The 18,838-nt window shown below is 42.9% G+C and overlaps 1 protein-coding gene across 3 annotated transcripts in view; it reads left to right on the plus strand.

Moving 5' to 3' along the window:
- RASIP1 (Ras interacting protein 1) overlaps positions 1-18,838 on the plus strand; it is a 79,745-nt gene that overhangs the window by 56,957 nt on the left and 3,950 nt on the right. For all 3 annotated transcript variants that reach the window (XM_068241063.1, XM_068241064.1, XM_068241066.1), the window contains exons 8-11: positions 776-891; positions 3,777-4,017; positions 10,496-10,668; positions 11,921-12,068. In XM_068241063.1, the coding sequence (XP_068097164.1) occupies positions 776-891; positions 3,777-4,017; positions 10,496-10,668; positions 11,921-12,068 (678 nt within the window). The remainder of the gene's footprint in view (positions 1-775; positions 892-3,776; positions 4,018-10,495; positions 10,669-11,920; positions 12,069-18,838) is intronic.

An 18,838-nucleotide genomic window follows, 5' to 3' on the forward strand; every position in this document is an offset into this window, starting at 1 on the left:
TATTTTAAATAATTTTACTCAGTACAAGTTCTCTTTTTATATCCAACACTAGGCCTAAGGGCCGTTTAAAAACGGGCACTAGGCTGTGGCCTCCACCCCCCGCCCTACCTTTTTACTTCACGCTCACGCACTGCGCACGCCCGTGCACCGCACACGCCCACCCCCAGCCCCATCTACCCCTGCTCTCGCCACTGCATCCCGGTTGCCCTAGCAATGCACACAGCATGAACTGCGCGCACACGTTTATTTTTTAACATACAATACGCAAGCTCTATTGGCAGTGTGTCTGCGTCCCTGCACATGCGCTCAACTGAAAAAGCACAGACACAGGGACAGGGGATGAAGAGACACAGGGAAATTATTTTAAAGGATGCGTGTTGGCAGATCTACTCTCTGCAGTGAGGGTGCTAAAGCCAAATATGGATGGCACGGTCCAATGTGTCCAAAAGTTCAAAGAATGATCAGCACACCAGACGCAAATTCAAGCTGTTTGTCCAACCACTATGGTTTCATCCATTATGGACTTTTGACCTAGTTTTTGGGGTGAAGGAGGAAACTGGAACACTCTGTAGAACTCTGTGCAACCAAGGAGGGAACATACAGACTCAGTGCAGATAGCATGTTGTCTGAGGTTCGAACTTGGTATTTTAGTGCTTCAAGGCAAGAGTACTATACCACTATGCTATGCATGTTTCTCATTTGTACTTCAAGTATAAACAATATATGTAAAAATCTAATTTATGTATGAATTATTATCATCATATCTTTGTTGCAGGATCTTCCCAGGACGGTTTACTTTCAAGTGACCTGGAGGCATGTGAGGAGTCTATGGTCCTTCTTGATGAAGTCATTATGTATACCTTTCAGCAGTGTGTATACTACCTAACTAAGGTAACCTAACTAAGGTACACCTTTGACTTACATGGGACACACTGTGCTTCATATATTAACATCTGCAAAGGATATGGTACCAGTAGAGTTGGTTACTGTCTGGTATCATGGATCTCCCATTATTCACTATTTTGTGGTGCATATCTGTGTAAGAGTGATGTCATGCGTCAGGTGGGGTGAGTGGGCAGAACAATGCCCTTGGCCAAATCGATCCACCAGGCTCATCGCTAGGCAATGTATAAGGAGCCACTGTACATACACTTGGCCAGTTTCATCTAGCAGGTGTATGGGGCTTTAGAAGACATCTTTATCTTTCTTGCAGTGCTAACACAGGTAAATAAATTCTTCTAGGGAGAATTTGTTTCTTACGGTGACTTCTTTAACTTTTGATCAGTCAAGAAAAATCTCTATATCCTGACTAAAGACAGAGTCTCAGCATCATTACCCACACTTTTTTCAGCATGTGAGTTTCTTTGACAATTGCAAATTAAAATCTACTAGGTAGAATCTACCTTCAGATGCAAGCCACAACTGCAGCACATGCACAGCAGCAGTCCATCAGCGATTGCCACGACCCACCAATTAAAAGCATACCATAAATTCCTCCTCAGTAAGCCAAATAGAACAGTGATTGACCAAATAGAGTCACAATATCATGCTTACAATATCATGCTCAGTGTCCACCAAAAACTGTAGTCAGCAGTAGCAGAATCAAAATCAACTTTAATCGCCAAGTACGCCAACTGACGTACACATGGCAATGGCAGTAGTTCACAAGACAGACATAGCATTTATAACATGATTGACAACATGAAAATGTGCATTGGTAAAGGCATAAGAAGCATACATACAGCGAGAAGGGGACAAACAGGACTATAAACAGCTTGGGTGTGGGGAAAGTCCTTCATAGGAAGCACGGAGTGGGCGTCTGGGGAGATGCTGTTGACCAAGGGACTCTGAGTGATGTAGTCAGGCTGGCCTGCCAGGGGGGACTGGAGTTCAGTAGGAGGACTGCCTGGGGGAAGAAGGTGCTCCTATGTCTGGTGGTTCTGGAGGGAAGGGTCTAAAACCGCGTCCCGATAGGGCTCTTTTTCTCATTCTGGCAGTGTGGAGCGGAGCAGTGCTTTTCAGCGCTGCTAGATTTGGGCACAGCCGGCGCCTCCATAGACTACAATAGGAATCACTCCTATTGCAGCGCTCAGTGAGTAACGTCGGAGTCATCAGAAGACAGAGCCGAGGTTGCTTAAAAAACACAATAATTCGGCCTCCAGCAATCGCTGGAAGCCGAATTATTTCATACCCTCACTATCCATGGCAGCCTGGAGGGGGAATAGTAATTAAAACGGCCCGGACTTGTGCAGAAGCAGGATCAGCCGTATAACAGCTGTATCCTGCGCCCAAGTCTACTGGCGCCGATTTCAAATGTACTCGTGTGGAGGAGGTCTAGAGGTGCCAGGGGCGGTTCTATGAGCTTTTCCGCAGTATTAATTACTCTTTGGAGCTTGTACTTGTCGTTAGCAGCTGCTCCTTCATACCAGACGATGAAAGAGGAGCAAATGATGGACTTAGCTGTGGCAGTGTAAAAACTGCTGAGCAGCTCGCGTGGGATTCCAAATTTTTTCAGTTGCCGCATAAAGAATTACCTCTGCTGTGGCTTCTTCAGAATTTTGCTGGCGTTCTGCACCCATCTTCTTAGGTCATTAGTTATGGTTGCGCACATTTACAAAATGCTCTATTTACAAAACTTCCCATAAATTACTTATCACCTAATTGATAAAAATAACCTTTCAGCACATTTTCAAGCAAAATAATCACTCAAAGTAAGTTGTTCCTGATTAACTTTATTTCAATATTACTTTTCTTACCTTAATTATATTATATTTTTGCTCTTTGGAAGATTAAAAATGTAACCTAGATAAGGTGAAAACAGAGGAAAACTGGTGAAAAAGCTTGGTGAATCATGCTCATAATGCTTCTAAATGTATGGCTTCCTACCTTACACCATCATAATCCTCTACACTTCTGTGCAAAACTTCAGGACAACATATTGCACTACGCTCATCCTAGTCAAAGATACAGAGCACGACATGTACGTCGCTCAGGCAGTGTGTGGGTTGTACCCAGAAGTCCTTTGCGATGTACCGGTAGATTGCAATCTACACTATGGGCACCCCTGATGTAGATGTTTTGTTGCTGCTAACTTGAAGGACCCCCCAAAAAATATAGATATGATGCCTTGTTCACATTGCATTCCAATCGCGTTGGCGTTCGCGTTGGGCGTCTTTTGACACTTTTTTTGTGATTCCTGACACTTGGGTGGGCGGTACGTTTTTGTTAAAAGCGCTTTTCTAAGCGCTTTTCCCAAGTGTTTTTTTCAATCACTCCCTGAAGCAGGTCAGGAAGTGAACTCTTTGACCCGGATAAGAATAAATACAATGTATTTATTCTTAAAAACGCGAACGCAATTGCTGCACAAAGCGATTTTGTGAGCGTTTTGCGTTTTTCCTATACCTTCCATTCAGGGCAAATCGCCCTGAAAGTGGTGCATGCAGCGCTTTTGTCAGCAGCAAGCAAACGGAACGCCCCAATGAGAACTATCTCATTGGAAAGCATAGTGTAAGCGCTTTTAGGGCGATTTGTACAAATCGCCTGCTCTTAAAAATTCCAAAAAACGCCTCTAATGTGAACAAGCCCTAAATGTTGTTCCTGTTTAATTATCAGTCCAATTAATCTTGGTTGAATTGTTTTTTTAAATGAGGACTTTGGCAAATCCCCGGCATAGCTTTAGCATAGCAGGAACTGAAATGTCTGTGAATTTATGTAAAATCTTCTAAGTATTATTATTTTTAGATTTAGTATTTTAATAAATATTATTAACTTTTCAGACCCTGTATGCAGCTCTTCCAGCCTTGCTAGAGAGTAATCCCTTCACCGATCCTGCCAGTCTGTCTGATGTCGGGGAGCTGAGTAACATGCCAGAGGGCACTCGCGGCACCCTCGCCATTTACCAGGCTACAATGGACTTAACCCGGGAGTGTGAGCTGCACCCAGATCTCGTGTCCCAGACGTTTGGCTATCTCTTCTTTTTCTCCAATGCTTCCCTCTTCAATACTCTCATGGAAAAAGGTAAGTCATCTCATTAACCCTATTCGGGATAATCGTAGTAAGCAGGGCCTTTTCTGTCTCTTCTGCCGCCCAGGCAAGAAATCCAGAAGCTTAAATAAAAGCTGAGAAATGTTTTTTTTTCTCCACAATAATGCCTCTTGTACATCGTCTTATTACCTTTTGGGAGACACCTATGTCATTTCCCATCAAAAAAATTACTTACTGGTTGAATAAAAGTAACTTTAAAGAGAGTCTGAAGCGAGAATAAATCTCTCTTCAGACCTCATAGATAGCAGGGGCACGTGTGCCCCTGCTAAACCGCCACTATCCTGCGGCTTAACGGGGGTCACTTCACCCCCAAATTCCCTCGTTTCAGCGGGGGAGCGCTTCCTGGTTGGGGCAGGGCTAACCGCCGCAGCCCTGCCCCACGCGCGTCTGTCAGCGCGTATTTCCGCCTCTCCCCCGCCCCTCTCAGTCCTCCTTCACTGAGAGGGGCGGGGGAGAGGCGGCGATGCGCCTCTGATAGATGTGACTGGAGGCAGGGCTGCAGCCGTTAGCCCTGCCTCCAGGAGCCACCAAGTCTGCGACCAAGTGTCGCAGTGGGGGGTTTGGGGGTGAAGGGACCCCAGTTTAGCGGCGCTATAGCGGCGGTTAAGCAGGGGCACACGTGCCCCTGCTAACTATGAGCTCTGAAGCGAGATTTATTCTCGCTTCAGAGTCTCTTTAAGTCAAAATTTGCCAGGGGTATGAATAATTATGGGCAGCACTGTATATGGTTACAGCAGGGTGTGTCACTGTATTATAGGGAGTAGTGAGGTTTTCTTGTGGCCTAGTAATATGTTAGGCTTGTTGTATAGCTAATAAAAGTGTGCTACAATATAAAACTAAAGTTTATATCCTCTATATTTCGGCCATTATTGCCATTGCATGCCACATATTCCCCTCTATCCCTCTCTACCTGAACCCTTGTGTGTGTGTCCTGTGCAGCTTAGTGCACCAGTCAATGAGTGCTGTTACTTCCTGTTAGCATAGTAAGCACTAACGTAACTTCCTGTGCAGTATAGTGCACCAGGCACTGAATGCCTTTGCTTCCTGTCCAGCATAGTGCACCTGACACTGAGTGCCATTACTTCTTGTGCAGCATATTAAGCACTAACGTTACTTCCTGTGCAGTATAGTGCACCTGGCACTGAATGCCTTTACTTCTTGTAAAGCATAGTGCAGCAGACACTGTGTGCCGTTCCTTCTTGTGCAGCATAGTGCACCAGGTACTGAGTGCCGTTACTTCCTGTGCAGCATAGTGCACCAGACACTGAGTGCCATTACTTCGTGTGCAGCATGTTAAGCACTAACATTACTTCCTGTGCAGCACAGTGCACTAGGCTCTGAGTGCCGTTACTTCTTGTGCAGTATAGTGCACCAGGCACTGAATGCCTTTACTTCTTGTGCAGCATTGTGCAGCAGGCACTGTGTGCCATTACTTCTTGTGCAGCATTGTGCACCAGGTACTGAGTGCTGTTACTTCTTGCGCAGCATAGTGCAGCAGGCACTGTGTGCCATTACTTCTTGTGCAGCATTGTGCACCAGGCACTGAGTGCCGTTACTTCCTGTGCAGCATAGTGCACCAGGCACTGAGTGCCGTTACTTCCTGTGCAGCATTGTACACCATTACCATTCCCTCTTGTGCAGCATGTTAAGCACTAACGTTACTTCCTGTGCAGCATAGTGCACCAGGCACTCAGTGCCTTTGCTTCCTGTGCAGCATAGTGCACCAGACACTGAGTGCCATTACCTATTGTGCAGCATGTTAAGCACTAACGTTACTTCCTGTGCATAGTGCACCAGACACTGAGTGCCATTACTTCTTGTGCAGCATGTTAAGGACTAACGTTACTTGCTGTGCAGCATAATGCACTAGGCTCTGAGTGCCGCTACTTCCTGTGCAGCATAGTGCACCTGACACTGAGTGCCATTACTTCTTGTGCAGCATTAAAGCACTAACATTACTTCCCGTGCAGCATAGTGCACTAGGCACAGAATGCCTTTACTTCCTGTTCAGCATAAGGACTTTTCCAAACATTAACCTTCAACCTATGTCTAACTATATCCCTAACCATTCCATATGCTGAACCTTTACCCTTCCTGCCGCAAACTTTTACAGGTTTCTTGCTACAACCAGTGTGAGAAACTGAGCAGTATATTGTTAAAATTTTCCAATATATCCTCAGTGCTGTAACAATCACTTTACCCTGAGATTCTACACTCAGGTCCTGCAGCCACCTGTGTGCAAATAAACTTACAGGTGGCCACAACCACATAAAAATGAGATGCTATCAGATACTATCATTTCAAGCTGAAAAGCCCGTATGTGTACACACAAAAATAGTTCAGGTAAGCAGATCACTCACATCGTGGGTACTTGCACACAGGACCCTTTCGCACCAGGACACTTTTAATGCTATAATCCTAATCCTAACATTTGTATAGCACTTTTCTTCTGTTGGACTCAAGGCACTCAAGGGCTGCTGCCACTAAGGGTCAAGGGACCACCCTGCAATGTTAGGAAGTCTTGCCCAAGGACTTCTTACTGAATAGGCACTGACACTAGCCAGGATTTGAACCTTGTCTCCCTTGTCAAAGGCAGAGCCCTTAACCAGTACACTATCCAGCCATTTAAGACAATACACATAAAGTGCTAGTGCAGATAACAAGAAACTTATCCACTCTCCAACCCGCCCGGTTTCGTCCCGCCACTGTCATCAAGGGTAATGAAAAGTGTGCATTGTCTTATATGCAAACTGTTGCATAAGAATCAAACTGATTGCAGGAAACCGAGAACCTGAAGTTATATTGGAAATCTGCATGTACCTCCTGTGGAATTGGAGCCGCTGGTAACTATTTATGTAAAGATCCCTCTGAATGTCTTGGGAACCCCTGTATCACCATGCTTACTGTTAATTGGAATCCTTGATACTGTATTTGTCTAAAGAGAACATAAATTCATTTTGTAGCCCACAAGGTTTCACTCCATTCCTCTGTGAGCTAGTGGCGTGTCTCGTGTATTATTCTGTAAAACTGGAGCTATATTTGGTGCCCTTTGCCTGAAGGTGGGATGATGGTTTGGCTTACCATCATTTTGCTTATAAGCATCTTTGGCTAATTCTCTCACTCATCTTCTGTGAGGGAGGAGGGGCTGTTCTTCTGATGCCTCCATACTGCAGCAGTTCCTCTCATTGTTCTGGCAGGTTATCTGCAGGAAGTGGTTTGCTTCCTCCTAGCCTTGCTCTCAGGACTGCTGGGAGCTCTTTTTTCCTTCGCAGCAGGAAGCAGAAGGCCGCCTGGACTGAAAAGAGAGAATGACGTGGTTTTCTTTTTCCATAACACCACCAGTTCTTAACTCTTTAATAGGTCCGGCAAAAGTCTGATTCTGTTTGGTGCACGCCAACTTGAATTGATAGCTAAAACGCTTGACAAATCGCTAAATGCACAGATGAAATGCAACATATACGAATTGGTTCACAAGCCAATTTTCATTCAGTCTAGGCCTAAGATAAAGACAGCCATGCATCACATTTGGCTAAGGGACCTCATCTTTCTCCACAGCACTCCAGCAAATGTGAAGCGGTCAGGAGGACATTCTAATTGGACAGGCAACAGTGAAGAGTAGCAGCACGCTGATGAATCATGACTGTAGTCTCACATTCTCTAAAAGACAGTTATTCTATCCATAGAAGCTCCTTATCCAATTAACTTTTCTCCTGAGTTTTCTCCCAGGAGATACGGTTTTGTCTTATTTAAAAAATACATTTTTATCGATTTGCATATGAAAAAGTTATACAAAGTTGGTAAAAAAAATTATAGCAAACATTTTTTTTTAAGTATTGCTTAAAGGGAGCTTTAAAGATATTTTAGCGGTTAGGTTTGAAAAAATTTCCTAGGAGAAAACTCATGAGATCAGGTTAATAGCATATGCAAATTATCTATTAATTACTCCCCTATCAAAAAGGAGTAGGGGGTAGCAACTGATACAATCTCACTCTTATTGAAAGTTAGCGGAAATGCTACCGTGATGGCATTTAATGAAACACAAAACTGTATGGCTGTTCTTCCTGAATGGCCATACAGGGGTAGTAAACCAAAGCAAGTATAACTTGACAAAGGGGACTGTATAACAAAGGAGGCACACCACTGGCTCAAACTTTTGTTCATTTTCCACTAATGTACCTTTTGTAGGTCAGTTGCGTCCACACTCACCTCCACCAACAACATCCTTCAGGGGTAGCTGGAGTTGTTTTTTTAACACTGGTAGCTTGATATATTTTTACAGTTGATACAATTAGGCAAACATTTACGTGGTGGAGTTATTGAAAGGGACAATAAAATACCATTAATCTAAACAGACATTGACTATGAATCTGGCTCTGTGTAAGCTTTAGTTTGACTGCTAACCTTTAAAGGGAACCTAAACTGAGAAGGATATGGTTTTTTTTTAGACTTTAGGGAACCTAAACTGAGAAGGATATGGTTTTTTTTTTAAATAATACCAGTTGCCTGACTCTCCTGCTGATCCTTTGTTTCTAATACTTTCAGCCGCATCCCCTCAACAAGCATGCAGATCAGGTGCTCTGACTGAAGTCAGACTGGATTAGCTGCATGCTTGTTACAGGTGTGTTATTCAGCCACTACTGCAGCCAAAGAGATCAGCAGGACTGCCAGGCAACTGGTATTGTTTAAAAGGAAACATCCATGTCCCTCTCAGTTAAGGTTCCCTTTAAACTTCAGTCTAAATACATGTAAAACTCGAAAAATTAGAATATTGTGCAAAAGTCCATTTATTTTAGCAATTCAACTTAAAAATGTTACTATTATAAACTGCTGCATAGAATGTTTTGGCACACAAAATCCACAAGATCCAAATAATAATATAAGAGCCAGGATCACAGCTAATGCCATTCAATAGTCCATTTTGAGTATTTCAACTTGAAATGTGAAACTAACATATGGAATAGATTCATTACATGCACAGCGAGATATTTCATACCTTTAGGTGTTGTAATTTTGATGATTATGGCTTACAGCTAATGAAACCCCCAAAAACCACCCGCAAAGGGTTCCTATTTCATATATTAGTTTCACCTTTTTACTCCAATAGAAAATACGGTACTCAAAGAAATTTCCCAGTTAAACCTCACTGAAATGTATGCTCTAACCACAACCAATCTGGTTTGGTCCCTCTATCTCTATATGCCTCCGATCTGAACTTATCCATAAGCATTTAGTGATCACCAAATAGGAAAGCTAACATACAGTATTGTCGTAAGTTGCAAAGAATATTCCAGATCCCTACCTTGTCCTGATGTGGGTGTATACACACAAACTATTGTCCTGGGTCATATTTAGGAATAGGGTACCATGTACTATAGGGGAAATCATGGGGACATCATGCTAAGCACACTATGCTAAGTATGCTATGATTTCTGGAAATATTACACACAACTATATGGGATGTAAATTATGGTGTGTGTATTACATTACACAGCACCTAGCCAGAGCAGTTCTAAATTTAAACTTTTGACTAACCAATAGTGACCTAATTAGTGTAAGTGGTGAGGTAAGTACCGTTAATGTGCTAATGGCTTCATTGTTTTAGATGTGCTCATTGAGGAGTTGATAATTTTCTGAGGTGCCCAATTGAGATAAGATAATATTGCAGTACGCCATAGCAACGAGGGGGCATCACCGGGGACCTCACCTTAGGCATGGTAGAAACCAGAAGTGACCTTGATGTCCTCTCCCTGCCATAGTAACTTGATTACTGGTCCCAGCCTCCCAGGTGAACAAAGGCACCCTTTTATCCATTCAGTTGCACCAGAATCTAATGCAGATTTCATTGAAAGGACAGTGCCTGAGGATACAAACAAATTTATAAGCATCTTTCTCCCCATCTGTCCAGTTGAATCTGCCTGACAACCACCCAACACACTGGCTTCAGCAAAAGTAACAGAATAGCTGTCATCATTTATGAATAGAGGACTACACAATGTCTGTGATGTTTCAGACTTCCTTCATCAAGTTGTGTCCACCATATCTGTACTTGTGGAAAAAGATAAGATTTCAAAGTTGTTCATGACACCAAACTATGTTCTGTGGCCTTTGGTGCAAATAATTTACATCTTAACTTTCAAAAACTCTTAGAAGGTAATAGCAATGACTTTTAATTTCTTTAAACTATAAAGCGGCAACTGCACCATCAATACATGTTTAATCAAAGTAGATGCACAAATGTTGCATTTTATGAGAGCAAAACCAGAGCACTTAAATGTGATTCATACAAGGCAAAATACAAATCCATAGAAGACCATGTTATGGGTCCTACACAATACAGGGTCCCATCTCGTAATGAGTGCATAATTATTCACTCAGATTTAACGTTTAGATTGATCTGTAGCTGCCAGAAGTGGATGAATTTTCATATTTTCTAATGGCTTGTGTTTTTCAGGTAACGGGGAACCATTCTACCAGTGGTCAAAAGCTGTCCAGATCCGTACAAACCTTGACCTGGTTCTGGACTGGCTTCAAGGAATCGGTCTGGGAGATATTGCAGCAGAATTCTTCAGAAAGTTGTCAACAACAGTAAACTTGCTGTGTATACCCAAAACTAGTCTCCTAAAGGTATATAGGCTCCATTTTATTCTGGATGTAGTTATTCCTTGTAAAGCTGAAAATTTGTGGCATCGTGTATACTGTACTACTTATTTTGTGAAATTCATGTTCAACCGTTGCAACATACTATAAATAAAGAATTCTAGGATGAAGGCTGAAAATAGATATATATGGCAGGCTATACCAAAGCTCCCCCAAATAGTTGTGCAGCCACTATGACACTCCCCCACATAATATGACAGCCACCATGACACACCCCCGCATAGCAGAGCAGCCACCATAACACTTTTACCCGCATAGCAGAGCAGCCACCATAACACTCCTCCCACATAGCGGTACAGCCCCCATGACCCTCTCTTCACATAATGGTGCAGCTACAAAGATACCCCCCCACACACACATAGCGGTACAGCCACCCTGAGACTTACCCCACATAGCGGTGCAGCCACCATGCACTCCCCCCACATTGCGGTGCAGCCACTTTGACACTCCTCCCACATGGTGGTGCAGTCACCACATGACACTCCCTTCCACATAGCGGTGCAGCCACCATAACAATCCCCCCACATAGCAGCACAGCCAACATGACAATCCTCCCACATAGTGGTGCAGCCACCACAACACCTGCTCTGGAATGGCAACCCTGTACTGGAGAGCTTACCCTGTAGTTACGCATCTGCTTCCATTCAGTATGGCCTAGAACCAAGTTATCACTGATTTATTAGACCTGATGAGCAAATTACAGTTATCAGATATGTGAATAACCCTGTTAGATACTTTTTTAGGTAGCAGTGGTAGATTTGTAGGGATAGATAGGGAAAGCTTTCTAGTAAGCAGATTCGGTTATTTTAGACCTTATGTGTTAACTGAGAACAGTCCCTCCATTTATGGGAGTCATTTACCCCCCCTCCCCCCATTTCAATTCACAATGCTCTGGGGGCAGGGAATAGGCATCAGATTTGTGGTGCAGTTCGATGGGCACATTTGCAGCTTTGGCAGAGGGCCGAGTTTAGAGCACCAGAACTTCTGTGCCTATAGGCTCCTGAGAAGCATGTCTGGCCCTCACTATTCCTGGCCCTCTGAGGGACAGCGTGATGACTACAAGTCTACAAGTGCTGAGAAAGATGTCTGCACTATATAAATACATAATAATAATATCTGTAGGCATACATTTACAAGCTGTATGATTTGACGTTGGCGGCTGTATGTTTATTATGTATGTCATATTTTATCAGTAACCTTCTCTGCTTCTCTATGGCAGCTTTCGTGGAGCACTCTTCGGAACGATTACCCTGCACTAACCGGTGCTCAACTCAACCACTTATTAAGAAACTATCATCTGGGAGTGGGACGGTCACATCCAGCTGCTTGGGACCCCCCTGAGGAGGAAAAGGATGAGATCACAAGCAGTGAGTTTAATAAGTGCAGTCTGACCTTGTTCTCTGCCCAACTCTCTCTTTGATTCCACTTCCTCTGTAAGCTGTGCAGACTCCGGCTTTTCCAAAGAGATATTGTTCTAAAAAACTCATCTTGCAGCTGGGAAAATGATAACTGGAATGATTTTCAGCTTTTATTTTTCTCTCCTTAGCCCCATACTCTGCTTCAGGTTTTATATGGAGAAATATAGTGAACATTTTTAAAATGATTCGCTTGCTCCAGAAAGGCAAAGTCCCATAAAGAAGAAGCACTTAGACATAACATCTCACTGGTGTGACTGCAGTGGACAGGAATCTTTGCTTCTCCTGGGAGCATTCTGTCAGCTCATCACTAGGCAGATGAAGTGAGCAAGACCTATAGTTTCCCCACAAGCAGGAAGAAGACACATGCTGCATTATATGCTGTATTTACTTAGACAAATGCTAAACGTGCTGTCAGGTATAGGCAGATGAGATGTCCACTATGATCTGGACAATATGTACTTAAAGGCAACCCAAAGTGAGAGACATATGGAGGCCGGCATATGTATTTCCTTTAACCACTTCCCTACTAAAGGGTTTTTCTCCTGTACCGGAGCTATTTTCACCTTTCAGCGATCCTTCCATTTATTTGCCAATAACTTTATCACTACTAATCACAACAAAACAATCTATATCTTGTTTTTTTTTCACCACCAATTAGGCTTTCTTTGGGTGGTACATTTTGCTAATTATTTAATTCTAAATGCATTTTAACAAGAAAATTAAGAAAGAAATGGGAAAAAAAATCATGTGTTCAGTTTTCAGCCATTATAGTTTTAATATAATACATGCTACCGTAATTAAAACTCACACATTTTATTTGCCCATTTGTTCTGGTTATTGCAACGTTGAAAATATTTCCCTAGTACAATGTATGGCACCAATATTTTATTTGGAAATACAGGTGCATCTTTTTCATTTTTGCATCCATCACGAATTACAAGGCCATATTTTCAAAATTAACAGTAATATACCCTCTTGACATAGATATTAAAAAAAAGTTCCATCCCTAAGGTAACTATTTATGTATTATTGTTATGATAAAGTTTTATTTGGGTAACTATGGGAGAGTGTGAGAGTTAAGGAGTTAATTTAAATGTAATCTATGTGTATTTATGAAAAAAAAATGTATGTAGGTGTAATTTTACTTTTTGGCCACAAGGTGTCCTTGTGCATTATTTCCTATTTGCATACTATAAGTACGCGAACAGGAAGTAATGCGTAGACGTGTTACTGCCTTAGCTACAGTGACCGCAGGCATCTCATTGTTGCTGGCAATCATTGACCCGGGAACTTAGATCAATGAATGGGAATTGTGTTCTGATCTCCCCTCTAACAGGTGGCAATGAGTACCCAAGCAGGAGTGAGCGGTGGCCGTTTGTGGCAATAGATGCTTATCTACTGAAGTCCTGCGGGGTGTAGATATACTGCCCTGAGCTGCATAAGTAGTTGAAATAATGCACATTGTCTTGCTGTCCTGTTTATCCACTACCTCTACTTTGAGGCCAGTTTTACACTTTTTTTTGCCTCGCAGTGTGATCCTCCTGCCACATTGCACCGCAACCTAAAAAAATCCTCACTCATATGACCCTGCGGCAGAGTGCGCCAACAGGGACATATGCATAGCACCGCCCCCCGTTCAGTGACATAGTCCCTGCTGGGCAGAAAGTACGTCTCTAGGATTCCCGTTGGTCCGAGTATGCGTGCCAGCACGCACCATGCTCCATTGTTTACACTATGTGCATTAAGCTTGATGCTTGCAGTAATGTAGTGTTGCCCTTGCGTCTGATACTTCCGGCGCACTACAATAGACCACAATAAGTGTGAAAGTCTTCATAGACTCTCATTGCTTTTGCAGTCCCTTGCAGTAAAATAGGGTAATGCTACACAGGAACTACCTGCAAGTGTAAAAGGGCCCTGAAGGTAAATAGTCAGATAATAGAGGTCACACACCATCGCTCGATGTCACTCAAATGACATCACCAGCCTAAAAGTAAGGACAAGTTGTTTAAATGATGATACTCGCACAACGCTAATATACCAAATGATTATGTCATGCGAAACCTGCGCGAGCAAGCGGAAAATGACTTATAACATGATATATGTTTGCATGCTCTGGAACAATGTCATTTCAATGACTTACACTTGTCGGCCAACTGCACAATATCTGCCCAGTAGTCTTCTCAATTGATCCACCAGTTGGATAGGTTAGAATACCTAATATTGGTCGCTCATCCATGTCGTTCAGTTAAATTTTTTACAAAGGTTATTGTCTGAAATGGCAACATCTGACATTCGTTAGACATTTCAAATTACTTTCACCTAATGTGTTTGCAAAGCTTTAGCCATAGACCCTAAACAAGCATGCAGATCAGATGTTTGACAAAAAAATCTGACACGATTGACTGCATGGTTATATCAGGTGTGTGATTCAGACACTACTGCCCAAAATCAGCAGGACCAGGACCAGCAACTGGTGTTGTTTAAAAGGTAGTAAATATGGCAGCCTCCATAAGTCTCTCATGTTTGGTTCCTTTTAATGACCAGACAATGAAAAAGAAAAGTAAAGTTACCTCTCCGGAAAAAAAAAAATGTCTGCTTCCCAAACTGCCCCATTCACCATAAAATCAGGAAACATAAGTGACATAAGTGACACTAATAGTTTCCTTAAAAATTAAAAAAAAAAATGTGAATGTACTTTAGTGAGCTTAAAGTGGAGCTGTGATTAACAATGTAATATATTTGCATTTTTTTTATTCATTTTTCAAGATGCAGGCAAGGTAAGTCAGCCCCAGGATTTACTGCATAAACTGGTAACGTGCTTATACTGATAGTAAACAATTTACACTGAGGCAGATTTATCAAAACCATTGCATGGAACACTGGAGCACAACTACTGCAAACATGAAGCAGATGTCCAGACTGAAGATTCTGATTGGTCACTCTGAGCTACTGCTCCACCTCTGCACCTGTATTGCAGGCTTGCAGCTTTTCTGCAATTCTTCTTGCGCTGGTTTTGATAAATTTGTCCCAATGTGTGCTGACCCTTTTTAAAAAGTGTGCTTTGATACTGCAGCTGTAAGTTGACAGCTCAAGCCCTGTACACACGCTGATGAAATTTGGCCACTCCGCAGCCAAGAACTAACCGCCTTTGCCGAGAATCCAGTGTGTGTCCAGCAACCTCCGGCTAGGAATCCACACAAGTACCGGGTTCTAAGGAAGCAGCTGCCCAGGTATGCAGTATCCTGGTGTTTGCCGGTGCCAAGCCTTGAACGGATTGCTCCCACGGTCTCAAATGTAGCCTAAGGAAAATGAAGAACACTGTCTGAAAAGATGAGTATATTGCGAAACACAAGCAGCTTCTGTTTCCCAATACATGCATCTCGCAGCCAGCAGTGTGCCGCTTCTCCATTTACCTCCGGATAGGAATCACCTGGTTGCTTTGGGCCAAATGACAGCCAAGCTCTCACCCAGCACCAACGGCAAATCACTCCTGCGCGTCCGTAGCCTGCTGGCTAATCTCTGCAATGTCACCCGAGGGATTGGCTCCCGATCCCCACCGGGCAACATGACTCGCATGTGTGTACAAGGCTTTAGATGGCTCATCATCCCCATACTGCACTGCTGATGACCTCTGTAAATGCAGACTGTGGGAATTTGGGCTGGTTGGGACTCACTTTTGCAATGGAAACAGTGGCAGAGGCAAGATTGTATTTAAAACGTATGTAAAATTAGTAATTCAAGTACATTTCATTATTGACAACAGTCTGTTGCCAATAATGAAATGTACTTGAATTACTAATTTTACATGTCAACAGGAACATGTTTTAAATAATTGTAGGCACAATTAAATATACGCAAGTAGTACAGCAAAACTTTAGATAACACGTTTATGTAAAATGTGGTTACACTACATGCACTTCTTCTGCTCCTGTGACTTCCCCTCTTGTTCGATGCTAGCTGTATTGCATTCTGGGAATGGGTGTGACTGAGCTGCCACTCACCCTCCCTCCTATTTTGGAGTACAGTCAGTGAGGTGGGCATGGCTGAACTGCCACTCAAGCACCCTCACATTATGATTGGGAGCTTAGATCAGACAGGCAGGTTCCTGGGAAGTGGGGGAGGGAATCTTTTTAATGCCGGAAGGGAGAGGCAGCAGTGTAAGTTATATTACTGCGCTTTCATTCCATGTTTAATGACTAAGTAAAGGTTGAGGCGGATAAGTTTTGCCTTTAAACACCCGATAATAAATTTAATTAATATAAAAAAGGCTTTAACATAATCAAGACAATATAGCAGAACATCAAACTTGGAGTCCACATCCCTCTATATCCAGATCATGTTCTTTCACCTAATGCCTGATGGAGATACAGGCCTCTGTAGTGTGAGTAGCCCACAGGATCTCCTGCAGCTCCTAAAATATATGACAGCTCCAACAGGAAATGAGAGGGGAACATCTTGCACAAGGTCACCAACCATCTGTCCTGTGAGTAAGGAAATTCTCCAGGTGCCATTCTGAAAACAAGTGGTATATTAACATGACCACTGCATTTTCACACAGTCTATACTATACAAGAGTTAGCTACAATTTACATGACACCAGTTATACATTATAGCGTACGTGAAACCTTTAATCCAGAACTGAGAAGTTTACGGAGGCAGCCATATTTTTTTTAGTTCATTGGCTGTCGTGCTGATATTCTGTTTTCTGTATTTTGAGTTGAACACTTGTAACAAGCACACAGTTAGCAGAGTCAGGACATCCGATCTGCTTACTCAATCTGAGTCAGAGGTTTAATGGGCATGAAATGCTCTCGCTAGTCTTTTATTTTCCCATTGCTTCCCTACTTTAACAAGACAACATTGTTAATAAAGGGTCAAGTACGTTAACTTTATAATCATCATTATGGTCATATGAACCGCACTGCTACTCCGTGTTCTTTTCTCCTTTTTGTGTGGAAGAGAATTGCATTTTGGGAGGGGGAGGTGTAGTCAAAGTGCCACTCAACACCCCTCCTAATCAGGATGCATTATTAGGACTTATGATGGTGGTGGGGAGATGGACGGTGCAGTCAGTGAGGAGGTGGGTAGGATTCTGGCAGCAGGCTCATGGGGACTGTTAGATGAACCTGGTCAGACACCAAAACAATGCAGCAGCATGACTCCATGAAATTGGTGTGATTTTTAAATTGGGCGCAGAAGCCCACTCTAAATACAGCGGGGTAGGCGGGGCTTTGCTATAATATCACCAAACCTCGGATATTAGCACTGTGGCTCAGCTAATATATAGCCTAGCTCCGAGTATTGGCTGTGCATGTGGCAGGGGTGCTGGGATGGACTATCAGTACAAGGGCTGAGCTACTATATAGCCGATCTCTGGATAGCAGCCATCACTATATTCATTGGTGACGTGGCTCTGCTGTTAAATAGCTTCTGGACACTGCATTAGTGTCATAGGATAGTATTTGTGATAGGAGGTGTTGGTGCAAGGGGATAGGGTAAAGGGAGGAAAAATACAGCTATTTTACCTATCGGCAACTCCCAGCACCCAGTTTAACACGAGTCTACATTGGAATGTACACACAGCAGCATTTGTCCAGTGACAGTGGTGCTAATTGTAAATTTCAGGTATTTAATAAGTCTGTTTATACTTCTGACCATTTTATTTTCCCTTCTCTCCACCCCTACTGTTACCTGGGTGTATTCTCAAAACCCCCATTTATACGAGGGTCATCCAGAAAGTAGCACCCATTTGCTTCAATCTGACAGACTCCCACACAAAGTATTCTTTATGTGTAATTTAACATGCGATTGTCAGGTTACCCCTTCTCTACCTGTAACACTTGTTTGGTGACTGCAGAACCTCAGTAACTATTTGTTTAGCAGCATTAACAAAAAACACTCCCATCCCTGATAATGCCAACTCATAGCTGAAAGAGTGTGATACTTCTACAGCAAAGGTATTGAAAACCTTGTAAAAGGATATGACAAAAATGAAGGGGGTAATTAGGTGGAGAAATAAGCAGAATATATACGGTTTCTAAAATAAAATGTTTCCTTAATTGATTAGATGAAAACAGTCTTTACTTTCCGGATGACCCTTATATAGAGATGTCCCGAACGGTTCGCCCGCAAACGGTTCCAGGCGAACTTTAGGTGGTTCGCGTTCGCCGGCGAAGGCGAACTTTTACGCAAGTTTGATTCGCCCCATAATGCTCCATTGAGCAGAACTTTGACCCTCTACATCACAGTCAGCAGGCACATTGTCACCAATCAGACTACACTCACTCTTGGAGCCCCACCCCCCCTTATAAAAGGCAAGGTTCTCCTGTCGTTTTACTCACTCGTCTGCCTACAGTAATTAGTTAAGGGACTGACAGACTCTGCTAGGGAGAGTTTAGTTAGGCTCTTGTAGGCTTGTTCCTAGCTGATTGTTATTCCTTATATCTCTCCCTCACTCCCTCCTCCCTCACTCACTCCTCCTGGAGGGAGGAGGGTCTCGTCTTCCAGGGAATTGTAGTATTTCAAAAGCCAGCTAACATACCGTGGCTGGGAATTGAACCTAGGCTGGGCTGGGAATTGAACCCAGGTCTCAGTGTGTGGTAGGTAACTCACTTAACCACTATACCACCACCAACACTACATGCTGAAGCCAGCCTAGCATGTACCATTATGATCAATCCAAGAGAAAAATTTGCTTGCTTAAGGATTTGTAGCATGTC

Source organism: Hyperolius riggenbachi, chromosome 6 (assembly GCF_040937935.1).
Source record: "Hyperolius riggenbachi isolate aHypRig1 chromosome 6, aHypRig1.pri, whole genome shotgun sequence".
In the NCBI taxonomy this organism is placed as follows: domain Eukaryota; kingdom Metazoa; phylum Chordata; class Amphibia; order Anura; family Hyperoliidae; genus Hyperolius; species Hyperolius riggenbachi.